The sequence below is a fragment of the Equus przewalskii genome, chromosome 1 (assembly GCF_037783145.1).
Source record: "Equus przewalskii isolate Varuska chromosome 1, EquPr2, whole genome shotgun sequence".
NCBI lineage: Eukaryota > Metazoa > Chordata > Mammalia > Perissodactyla > Equidae > Equus > Equus przewalskii.
Window position 1 is genome coordinate 108,827,176 of NC_091831.1, and position 12,562 is coordinate 108,839,737.

General features: G+C 53.9%; 1 protein-coding gene across 4 annotated transcripts in view; it reads right to left on the bottom strand.

Annotated features, from left to right (window-relative positions):
• Positions 1 to 6,908: 6,908 nt before the first annotated feature.
• OTUD7A (OTU deubiquitinase 7A) overlaps positions 6,909 to 12,562 on the bottom strand; it is a 379,573-nt gene continuing 373,919 nt past the window's right edge. For 2 of the 4 annotated variants that reach the window (XM_070620657.1, XM_070620650.1), the window contains exons 12-14: positions 11,325 to 11,439; positions 11,054 to 11,138; positions 6,909 to 8,676 (exon numbers count right to left, since the gene is read on the bottom strand). In XM_070620657.1, the coding sequence (XP_070476758.1) occupies positions 7,240 to 8,676; positions 11,054 to 11,138; positions 11,325 to 11,439 (1,637 nt within the window). In that variant the 3' untranslated portion in view covers positions 6,909 to 7,239. Of the gene's footprint in view, positions 8,677 to 11,053; positions 11,139 to 11,324; positions 11,440 to 11,915; positions 12,561 to 12,562 lie in introns of those variants that run through there. The other 2 variants (XM_070620659.1, XM_070620677.1) reach the window with 2 other exon arrangements.

A 12,562-nucleotide genomic window follows, 5' to 3' on the forward strand; every position in this document is an offset into this window, starting at 1 on the left:
CCAGCCCGGCCGCCGAGGCCGCGCAGCCTCAGGGAGCTGCCTGCACCTCCGACAGCTCCTGACTGCGGAGGACGTGGCCTCCCTCCTGTGCTGAGTGACCACCGGCTCCGTCAGAGGTGGCGTTTGCCTTGTGTCCTGGGCTCCAGGCCACGGCTGATCTCCAACCACACTCATGGTTGTTTTAATAGTTTTGGTCACAAGTTAGTGGAGACAAGCTGCCCCACTCTCCCACCTGCCAAATAGTAATTCCAAATCAGGTGTTTGGATTCCATTCCATACCAGCAGGAAGAACGTGTGTGAAGAACTGGACAGGCCTTGAAGCACCTGCATGGAACGAGGTTTGCAGGGGCCCTGGGGGCGGGCCCTGGGAAAGCCCGCTTCTCTCTCTCTCTGAGTACTGGCAGGAGCATGCCCCCAGCCTGTTAGGGCAGCCATGAAAGGGACGCTGTTGATTTGGCAATTCAAGCAAAGGGACACTGACGTCTGGGCCCACTTACTGTCTGCTGGGCAGCTACAGAGGGAGTGTTTCGAGGGAGAACTTACCGCCCCCTCTCCCTTGAGGGACCCTAAAATATGGCACCCAGAGAAATAACAGCAGAACCATGGAAGGGGGTTAAAGAGAAGCACAAAGCCTTTTAACCAGGCCACAGTAGGACGAAGCTCATATAAGAAGCTTGTAACAGTATTTTGCCAACAACTTTTAGAAGAAAATACATTTTGGCCAAAAGATCTAGAAGTAACTACCAAGGTCAGCTGGTTGTGAAAATCATCCCACTGGGGTAGGGAGTTCAGAGGAGGATTCGTCCCCCTGCTGCTGGGTGAGGTCACCTGTCTGCGATGGAGGGCCACCACCCTGGGGCTGGGGCAGAGGCGGCCTGTGCTGTTTGGCTCTGCGTTGTCAAGGCTCTGTCCCTCCAATGCACCTGCCAGTGACTGAGGGGGAGACTAAGGCGGCCTTGGCTCTCCGGCCCTGCTGCTTCCAACTTTGTCAACGCAGTCACCCACGCCCATCCCTGTTAGTCTGTGTGACATGCTCCACTTCCTCTGCAGGGCTGTTTTTGGTGACATGAGAACGGGTCCTTCTAGTAGTCAGGTTGACTCCTTTCCCTGGGCTGGGTCATCTACTGCCTCCGAGTTTATTCTAGGAAGGAAGGCCTATCACCTTGGAGACACCGTGAAGGCACAGCATTCTATGGACTGATTATAAGGGATTCTCTAGAATGGTCCAGGCCTATAATGACCTCATGGAGGGGGCATCCCTCACCTGACCACAGGAGCTGCCCTGTGGGAAACTGTCCCCACCTCAGCTTGTTCCAGAGAGCTCTCTGTAAGCAGCCGAGCCTCACATCTGTGAGGGAGGGCCACACAGCAGGCGATTACAGAGACACGGAGGAACCTGCTGCAGTCAGGCTGATGTGCTCACTGCCAGATCTGGCCCTTGTGGACCCCAGGCTAGAGAAGAAGCCAGGCAGCTTAATCAGCTAAAATTCTCCAACTTTAGGGACAGTAGTAGAATCTGGATTTGATGAAGGCTGAAACTGATATTTTTAGGCTTCTTAATAGCTATCAAATTACTGATTTCGTTTCCTTTCTTCAACACATATCTATCTAGTGCCTACTATGTGTCAGGCACAGTTGTAGGCACTAGGAATACAGCAGTGAGCGAAACATACAAAAATTCCTGCCTGCATGGAATGCCTGCATAGAATGCAGACTTGGGGGTGTGGGGGGGGATAAAAGGAATGAATGGATAATTCATGTAAATGTGAGCCACGTGGCTCGGGGGTGAGTGGGGAGAATGGTCCAGGTAGAAAGAATGGCATGTGCAAAGGCCCTAAGGCAGGGCTTTGTCACTGAGTCAGACTGGCCAATAGAGGAGAAGGTTAGAGAAGTACTGAGTGGGAGTGGTCTTTGTAAGAATTTGGCTGTTTCTTCATTTAAAGTAATCCTCTAGCATCTGTAGATATTCTCAAACAGCTGGTTTTGCTAACTTATCTTCATTAAATTCACCGGTTGCTTTGGTCTTAAGCAGATTCAGCCTTGCTCTTAAAACTAACTGGTACTCCTCTTCTCACATTAAAGAATTGATGTTGTATATATATACTTGAGATGCTTTCTTGGAGGCATAAAGAAGTATAAGCAATGGGCATTTTGTATATACATAAGCATTTTGTATATACAAAATTAGGGTTGGTGGGATTCCTCCTTTTTTTGCAAAGATAAAACAGTAAAAATGCAAATTTCAACAAATTATTTTGTACAATAACCAGAAGAGTACCATTGATAGGATTGTTTGGAGAGAACAGCTTCCGTGCGGTTCCTGTGGTTGTGTGTGAGTCAGTCAGCTGGGTTGAGAAGCATCTTCATACTGGACAGACGCCACACCCCGGTTATCCCTGAGGGGTCCATGTAGGCCATCTCCCTCTCTCTTCTCTCTGGGGGTGGAGTCGGGAGGTAGGACTGGCTGTTGGGAACAAAGCTACCTGCGTCACTGCTAACAGACCACTTCTCACACTGGTTGGAGCCATCATGAAAATCTTCCAAAGCGTTGCACCCTGGAAGTGCTCCATGCAGCCTGGGGGGCTCCTGGGGTGAGTAGGGGCTCCTGCACCAACACGCTTACATGCAGGTCTCTCTAGGATGAACCACTCCAGATCCATCCTGTGCCAAGTGGCAGCAATGTCAGAGACATGCTCTGTGTCGATGGAACTGGCACTGTGAGTGGACGTGGGGAATGGGGGTGGACATGACTGAAACAAGAAGGAGTGAGTGCCCCCTCACTGCCCTGGAAAGCCACCCCAAAACGGGCCAGTTCAAGCAGAAAAGAGGGTTTATAGTCAGGATTGAACAGGGAGGTGGTGCCCAGAGGTCTCCAGAGAGCCACCACTTTAAGGCTTTTTGGAAGGGGGTGTCTGCTCCCTGGCGCCAGGAGTGCCAGCCACCTCTGGGCCCTTTCCCCGTGTGCCTGCCCTCAGGTGACAGCAGAACCAGACTCTAACGAGAGGAGGGGTTGCCTCCGCAGCCCATGGGGGAGATACTGGAGCGGCTGAGATCTGACAGGGCAGGGCTTGCTCAGCCACAGAAACACGTTTTCTTAGTTAGTAGAAGCATTGAAAGAAAGAAAAGGAAAAAACACTCGAGGAACTTAACTTGTCAAGTCCACACCATGATGAGGAAAAAGCAATCATGTCATAAAGAAAGAAACCCCCAATGTGCAGGAGACGCCCTCAGCTTTGACTCCAGTCTCTCCGTCAACATGAAAGACTCACACAGAACGGAACTTACAGACATGGGTTTGGCACAGCCTTTTTCTTTTCCTCTCGCACAAATTTCCCTTCTCTGATAGGTCCAGCTCTTTCTTCCTTAACTTATGTAAAATATATTTTGATAGGCTGTTTATTTTTGCAAAGTAGAGTAGTTTGCAAAATAAGCCTGTGGAAGCTAATGGAGGGTGTGAGGGCTGGGTACCCATGGCCCCGCCCCAGAGATGCCGTGGGCGCTGCGTGATTTCTACACCCAGAGGTATGTACCCGGCGGCGTGGAGAGTCCTTTTGTCTTGAGTCACCAAATTCCTGACAGTAAGCTAGCAGAATTAATAAATTAAATCATTTTGGAAAACATCAGCTTTGTAAAGTAATAGATCCAAACTTTTCGGAACTCCACTTGAGCCACCGGCTGGTAACGGGTAAGAAAAAGTCCACAGTAACTTAGTGAATATGAAGTATTCATTTAAGAGGAAAGGTGTGGTACCAAAATCCATGAACAGAAAAAAAAAAATCAAGCTTTCAATGACAAAAGAAAAGACATTTACACATTCCCACTTTCAGAGGGGATTTGAACAAACAGCAAAAAGCATTTAAACCCCAAGAGCCCGCAGTGGGGCCCCTTCCCACCTAAAGTTACCCTTCCACGGAGACAACCCTGTGACAATATAAGGGCGCAAAATATTTCTCTGTGGCATATTCTGAAAATAATATAAAAATAATTTCTATAGTACAGTTTAAACTTGGCTTGTAAAATTTCAACGTAACAGCATAAAATCTACAAACAGAATACACTTAAAAACACCTTCCTTTCACAATATATTATTTTTTAAAAAATCATATACCCAGGTAATGCATGTGCAGGAAACGTGAAGTAAATTACTGAAATAACTTCCACTGGGGTTTCAAAGTATCTGGGATCCTTTTGGAAACTTGCTGTGGCTTAGAGACATCTGACCTTCCCAGAAAGGAAAGTTTAGCCCGATCAGAGGGGAAGGCAGCTCATAGGCAGGGCTGGCCATGAAGCCCAAGTCCAGGAGGTGCACCCTGGTGGGGCTCTCAGCCTTTCTAGAACGGGAACTGGCCTTCTTCCTTTTCTCCAGTGCCCATAATCCCTTCCCTTCCCCTGCTTCACAAAGGGCCCCCAAGTCAGAGAAGGACTTTAGGGGACCTCTCGGCCCACAGGTAAACAACATAGCAGTTTCTAAGAGTTCCCGTCCAGCCTGATAAGCTAATTTGGTCCGGGACCTCTCTGGCCAGGGACCAGGTCTAAAGGGCTCTTCTGAACAACATGGAGCATACTGTTGGTGACTGGACTAGTAAATGTAATATAATAGTAGGCTCTCTCACATTTTTAACACTGTTTATAGGAAGGATGGATCCAGATCTCTCTCAAAAGGAATCAGCTATTTGTAAACGATGTGGACTGAATCGTATCGGGTCAGGTGGGAGCACCCACAGGTGCCCTGGCATTTTGAGCTGCCTCGTGACCACGCTGAGAAGGGGTCTTCCACGTGGCAGGAGCAACCGCTGTGGTGGCCGGTGGCTGGATCTCAGGCTCTTAATCATGGAACATCTGTCACATGGGGGTGGGGCAGGGGTGGCTTTGAAATTCAAGGAGATAGAGCATGTCACCATTTTTTGATAATACCTGTGAATTACACTGCCCGGTTTTGAAGGTTTTCCTCTGGTATACAATGGATGTTTTTATTCTCAGTTTGCCTTTTTTTTAACCTGGCAGAGAGCATGAGAAAGATAGAATATTTGCATAGGCAGTTTTGGAATTTCTGGTTAGCTGTAATAACATTAAAAAATTAAAAACCAACATGAATTTACTTTATGCCTCTTTGACTTCTTGTGCGTATGAGTTTGGTTTCTGAATGCACAGGTAAGCATTTTCAAGGTTGGCCGTCTCAACCTTCTACGAGTGAGGAGCGAGAGCAGGAGCTGGCGTCTAACTGCGAAGCAACACTTCCTGTGACCTCACAGCTTCGGATGGCAAAGCAGTCGCTCGGCACGACATGAAGAATCAGTCCAAAAGCTGCCACAGACCCTCTCGATGAGAGATTTTTAAAAACTACTTTTTGTTGTTGTTGTTCTGAGTAACAAAAGAAACCCCAGTAATATAAGGGATGTGAATGTTAGTAATAACCACACATTGAAAGTATTGTTCAGCATGAAAAGTAAAACTTTCAAAAAATTTCTTAAAGATTCTATTTAATAAATAATTTTAAGGAACCACTTATGCAAAACTTGAATAAATTAGTGAAAACTCCACGTGCTGTGGAATAATTAAAAATAAAAAGGAATTACTCACAGGAGATATACTCAAATTAGTTTATTATAATTCTTCAAACAAGTAAAAAAAAATCCCATTCCCTTATTATTTTTTTTGCTGCTCTTTATGTCAGGGGGAAAAGCATCCTTTCTGGAGGAGAAGCTGACTCCAGTGACGAGATGGTCTACCTCCTGCCTTTTCTGAGGACCCACTCACAGCAAAGCTGCACACTTTCTCCTTTCTTTGTTTCTTTCTTAGGATTATTACAGGCTATGCTAAGGCTCTCACAGGCTTTAAAGTATTCTTTTGCTAGTGAGGATTTTACCCACCTTATCCGTATTTCTTGGAAACAAAGATCTCTCCATAGTGAGGCAGGTTTAACTCCTCAGTGTCCTCGACCAAGAACGGTACTCTCCAGAGGTAATCTTGGAAGGAAGAGGCTGCATATTGCTGCTCAAACAGGGTAGCTAAGGACACATTATTTTTTTTCCTCAAGAAATGTAGGAGGCACCAAAAAAGGGACCGGTTGGGGATGGGGCTGCCCCCTCAATGTGTTATGGAGCCACAGGCAGGGCTGTCCCTGCCCTGGGGGGGACCCCAATGGGAGTGGCACCCCTTTACCGGCTGAACCCAGACAGATGCAGGTGGAGGTGGGGGCGGGCTTCCTTCCCGGCTTCCCTCAGCCCCTTCTCTTTGGAAAGAGGCACAGGTCCGGTTTCAAAGTAGCCTAGTGGGGGCTTACACAGTGACCAAGGGGTCAATTCCTCGCCTCTCTCCTGGGGCACTGATGTCTACTTCCTAGGGGCCCTCTGACCACAGTACACTGTGGAAGTGTCTTCAAAGGAGACACGTGAGCAGGCTGCCATCTTCGCTCATATATGGGCAACTCCAAATAGTGAGTTCAGATCTTGCTTTTTTGGACCCAAGGTGTCATTGGAAAGCTCCTGTCACCTGAGCTGCCCTGCACCTGGATTGATCCCTACACCTCATCGTGCCCTGCGAGGTAGGTGGTCCGGTGCCCATCCTGCGGACGCCTGCAGCTCTGATGGCAGTGTGAGTGTTGCTCAGCCGGGGGCTGTGGGAGAAGGTTTTGCTCATGAGATGGAGCTGTGTATTCCTAAGAGGCCACAGTGACCACCACGGCGTCAGCGGCAGAGTGCCTCCCCTCCTCCAAAGGCGGGGGAGGGGAAGCCCGTGGGAGCCGGCAGCAGAGCCGCCACCGCAGTCCTGGGCGGCCGCGTTTGCTTCTCAACCCAGGGTGGTACCGATTGCACACATGTGACGCTACATGGAAGAGGTCAGTCGCTAGGTTCGGGGGAAAAAACAAAAACAAAACAAAAAGAAAGGAAAAGAAAAGAAAAAGCATGTAGAACACTCCCTTCTAAAAACAAAGGGCTGCAAATTTCTTTATTTCTCTTATTGAGGAACAAAAATACTCTTGCAATGGCTATTGAGTTTCCACAGGTACGAGGCAGATGCTAGCTAGCACACCCACTTCCAACAGTATGACTTGTTTCCTATCCGTCTACTACCTGAGAGGCGTCAGTGTAGGTTCAGGCACCATTAGGAACGTTTGACCAAACACGTACACAGCACTGACAGAGAAGTCGCCGGCCTTCCGGGTGACCAGGGCATGTAAAAAAGACACCGACAGGATGGAAAAGAACCCCTGCAGGGTCACCGCTCGCGCCGGCGCGCTCACGGCCGGGCCCCGCGCGCCTCGCGCCGCCGCCGCAGCTCCTCGCGGTAGCAGTACGAGCAGAAGTGCTCGGTCTCGGCGCGCCCGTAGAACGCGCAGTTCTCGCGCTGGCAGCGCCGCTGCGCCGGCCCCGCGCCGCCGCGGCCGCCCTCACCGTTCGAGCGGGCGGCCGGCGCGTCGGCGTCGGCGAACTCCAGGCCGTCGCGCGCGGCGCCGAAGCCGTTGGTGTAGGTCTGCGACTTGTGCTCCGTCGCGCCCGCCGCGCCCGCCGCGCCGGGCAGGGCGCCCGGGACGGCGCGCGCCAGCGACTCGACCGTGTTGACGGTGCGCAGGGCGGCAGCGCGCGCGGGGCTGTAGCTCTGCGACGACAGCGAGCGGTTCTGCTGCGGGTACGTGGCGCACGGCCGCAGCGCGCCCACGGCCGGCGCGCACGCCTCGTCCCGCGCGCCCGCCGCCTGCACGTGGATCACGCTTTGGCGAGCCGGCGCCGGCGGGCTGCGGCCGGGCACCGGTCCGCTTTGGCCCGCGCGCCGTGCGCCGCCGCTGGGGCCCGGGGAGGCCGCGCCGCCCGCCGCCGCCCGCGCCGCCCGCGGCCCCGCCGCCGGCCCGGGACTCGGGCGCTCCTTGAGCTTGAGCACCAGCTGCGTGGGCGGCCCGGCCGGCGGGCCCGGCGAGGCGCGCTCGGGGCCCGGCGCGCCCTCGGCCTCCGGCCTGCGCGGTGGCCGCTTGGCCGTGGAGGCGGCGGCGGCGGCGGCGGCGGCATCGCGGCGCCGCTGCTCCTGCTCGGCGCTGAAGCGCTCCTGCGCGCTGGTCAGGTAGTAGCCGATCATCTCCTCGTGGAACTGGTGCCGGTGGCTGGTGAGCAGCAGGCCGGCGAAGATGAACTTGCGCTCGCCCTGCATGGCGGCGCGCAGGATGTTGAGGCTCAGCTTCACGTCCGTGCTGTACTTCCAGGCGTCGCCCCGCGGCCCGCCGCCCTTCTCGGCCGGCGACGCGCCCGCCGCCTTGTCCGTGGGCGACGGCGTGGTCTTCTCCGAGGGCGACGTGCTCGCCGACGCGCCCGACTCCTCCTTGCTGCCCTTGCGCGACTTGGCCTTCTTCTCCTTGCCGCGCTCGGGCCCGTCGCCGTTCTTGCCGTTGGCGGAGTTGGCGCGGCCCATCTTGCCGTGCACCAGGCCGCCAAGGCCGCCCATGTTTTTCTTCAGCTTGATGCCCAGCGTCTTGCTGAAGCTGCCCAGCTTGTTGGCCACAGAGTCCGCGCGGGTCTTGTCCTTTTCCTTGCGCTGCTTCTCCTTCTCTTTGTCCTTGCCGTTCTTGCCATTATTGCTGTTGGAATTGCTGCACACCGAGTCGCGGTCGGAGTCCAGCGAGTCGGCCAGGGACTGCACATCCTCCCCCGCGGAGGCTGTTGGGGACTCCGGCTGCGCCAGAGGGGCCTGTAGGGGGAGAGAAAGGGCGGGGAAGGAAGGAGGTAAGAGTTGTCTCTACGTGGGAAAGACGGAACAGACCCTGTCTCCCATCCCCCTACGTGGTGCTAGGTTGGGGCCCTCAAGCCTCACTGTCCCAGTCCTCATTCCCTTCTTGGTGAACTTAGGTTGCTGGTAGCCTGGAAACCTGAGAGGAGGAGTATGGGCAAAGTGCAGATACCCACCTGGCTTTGGGCATCAGAGCCTCCGCTCATTTTAGAATTACCATGGCCGGACTCTGGCCGTCTGGCCCCAGCAAGGTTGCTGCCTGACCAGACACAGGTCCCAGGCTGGCCTCTTTGTAGAGGTAGAGCTCTTCAGGTGAGCTTGAGACTTCACCTGCACGTGTAGGGTCTTTCTCCTACAAAGTGTCTCACCTATTCACTCCAGGCACCTGCCCTCAGAACGTCATTCTGTGGGTCTTGGAACAAACACTTCCTCAATTCAGCAATGACCAGTGACTTTACTTACCGGTTCCTTTCTCAGATTGGCAGTGTTGATTGCAAAATTGAGAACGATTCTGAAATGGGACCTGAGCTCAGCAAGAAAGATGGTACGATTCCCAGAAAAGGGCTCCTGGGTTCGGGGACAGGGGAGAACGTGGGGACGGAGCATCTCTGTGAGCACCTTGGAGGAGGCCCACTGTCAGCCAGTCAGCAGGGCAAGGACGTACTGGAACGCAGCCAGGACCAGTACCTAGGCTAGCTGGAGAGGCTGAGAAAGGAGATGGGAGGGTGCAGAGGACCGACAGCACTCATTTCTGCTTTGTGGAGGCTGCTTCCTGGGGGAGGAGAGAAAATTCTGACAGAGCATCACTGGGCCGTCACACCAGCAGCTGGGTCTGGCAGGAACTGGTGCTCATGCCTGAAGGGGTTTTCCTAGCCTTTAGAGGAGGAGCCTGAAAGAGGACCTGTTGGTCCCCAACTTTATTTTTGTTCCTCCCTCCCCAAAGCAGGTCCCAGAGGGGTGAACCTCCTGCAACCAGGCCACCCAGAAGCAAGGGTGAGTGGCACCATCCCTCACCACCTTACAGTCTGAAATTCCTTCCTTCCCCTTCCCACCCTGTCCTGGGTCTGGAAGGAGCCAGCGATCTCAAACCCGTTAGCTGGGGACATGAAAAGGTAGAAGTTCAGGGACAGCCCAGGGAAGGGGGTATGCTTGGTACTGCCGGTTAGTGGGAGTGCAGTGAGCCAGGAGCCCTGGCTCAAGTGCTCTTGGGCTGGAGGAGCTCTTGCCAGGGCTGTCTGCTCAGGGCTCTGCATCTGATGTGGAGGCCACCAAGGCCTGATGGGGGGCCTGCTCATTGCAGGGCAGAGCTATGTTCTAGCCCAAGAGCTTCCTGATACTAGACCTATAGCTGCTTGCCTTCACACCCCAGCCACACGGTGGCATGCTCCAGACAGTTGAGGCAGGTCAGTGTGGAGGCTAAGAGGCAGGACTTGGGAGCCAGAATGACTCCGACTGGCACTTGTGTCATCAGTAAAATGGCGTGTCACTACTTGCCTGGTGCACCCCTATGAAGACTACAAGTCCAGGCAGAAGGATGAGAGCAGTCTCAGCAGTGCCCATGCATCCCGGGTACTGACTGTGTGCCAGGCACCATCCTACTTGCTTTTCTCATGTCACTCCTTTAATGGGCCTTCTGAGCCCCAATTCATGACTGAGTAAACTGATGTCTGTGGAGGACCAATGATTTGTAAACCTTTTTTTTTATTTTTATTTTTATAAATCCCTTTCCCTGGGAGTTCACTACTGAGATCACATAAACATGCATCAGTCAGATACTTAGAGTGATCCCTCTCAGCACCTGGAAGCAGGGACAGCACAGACCCTCCCTCTCCCGCCCTCCAGCAGGGGAGGGAAGGAGGGGGCACTGAGGAATATCGCTCTAGGTTCTCTGGCTTTTCCAAAGACCCACACACAATTTTTAATTAATTCCGCTCCACGGCTGCACATCATGTTCCCATCTCAGTGAGAGTTTTGTGTTGTGACTTGCCTCCGGTTTGTTATTCTGCGTGGGCGGGTTTATTCCTCTCCTAGAGAAAATAAGGGGACCAAAAATTCCCCTAGCTGGAGTGCGCCTATGTACAGACACGCAAGGACACCCCCCCACCAGGGAAATTCAAGCTACTTCAAGCCAGAGCCAGTGGGGCAGGGCTGCGTGCACAGCTGGGACGCAGGCATGGGGGCTCCCGGGCTTCCGGGCTTCTGGCGTGGCTGGACAGGGGTGGGCGAGCTCCGCCCCGGGCCCAGCGTTTGGGAGGATGCTCCGCAGCCCACCCCGCGCCTGGCGAACCGCTGCCATGGCCCCGCCAGCCGGTCGGGTTCCGGCGCACGCCTAGCTCACCCGGGTCTCGGAGGGGATCCGGATCCACGTCACATTCATGTAGCTGTGCAGAAGGTTCAGCTTGGCTTCTAGCGACAGGATCAGGCTGGCGAGAGAAGAACACCAAGTGAAACCGGCCCCAGCTGGCCCGCGTTCGCCCGCGCGCACCCGGCTGCCCGCCCGCAGTCAAGCCAGCTGTCCCAGAGGAGCAGGGGCAGCCCAGCTCCTCTGGAAGCCGACACAGCCCGCCCTGTAGGACCCTGGGAGAGGGGGCTTAGCGGGGAGGTCTTACTGGGCTAGCCGGGCGTTATCATTGTCGTCTTTCCCCCACTCCCAGTCCTTGCCGGGGTCCACGGCAAAGTGCAGAGGCAGCAGCTTGTGCTCCGAATCCGTCAGGGGGATCACGGCTGGAACAGAAAAGACAGAGACAGTGCCAGTTGGCCCTGGGCGGGCCAGGAGGCTCAAAGCCCCGGCATCCCGCAGGGAGGATAGGAAAGGGAATTCCAAGACCAGGTGTCTCTGCGATTAAAGAAACGGAATGGAGATATATACACAGAACATCTGTGCCAGCAGAAGCATTAAGACCATAGGTTTCAAAACACTACTGATAATTTTTAAAATGTCATATTTATTGTGGACATTGAAGAGCAGTTGGAGACATCACCTGGACTCTGTGAAAGATTTGGGTCTGTTAGAAGGCAGGTACCCCTCTGGGCAGCAGATGAAAAAGCTATCACTGCTTCTGCTACTTCTGAGGAAGGACCCATTGAGCTCAGCACACTGTGCAAGGTCACTTCGCAGGTGGCCTGGGGCCAGGCCCTCCCCTCTCCTTCCACAGCAGGGCTGAGTGTGCAGGTCAGGTGAGTGAGGGCTGCTTGCTCACCTGATCCTTTGTAGTTTTCATTCAACAAGTCTGTATCAGTGCAGGGCCCATGGAGCCGGGGCGCCTGCCCATGGGAGCTCACATCCTGTGCTGGGATAGGATAAGCAGGCAGCAAACACCTCGGCATGTCAGGGAGTGATTAGTGCCCTGGCTGAAGCGAGAGATGGGTGCCTTTCTAGGGTGGGTGGGGATCCTGTGAGGAGGTGACATGTAGGTGGAGATGGCATTGAGGAGAGACAAGCCCCTCATTTCACTGAGGGACTGACTCATCACAAACCCTCAAGAGTGAAACCCACCCCCAGGGGCGGTCCCAGCCCACCCGAGAGAGGCTGGGGCGGAGTGGGTTGTTTACAGGTTTGTCTGGGATCTGCTGGGAGCTTCTGAGCTACCTCAGCACCCAGTGAGAACAGCTCCCTTTTTGACACAGCTGACTCCTGTTGTCAGGGAGGAGAAGCAGGAGGAAGGGGAGGCAGTGTCCCTGATTCTGCCTTCTGAGAGGCAGTCTCTCCATGGGGGCTGCACTTATCTCCTTTTGGGCCCCACTCAGAGTCACATCCCAGCAGGAGCAGAGCCAGGGGCTCCGGTCAGGCCAGTTGCTTTGTTTGCTGGAGCCCAGCTTCCTGGTGTCATCGTGTCTGTGGCTGGCT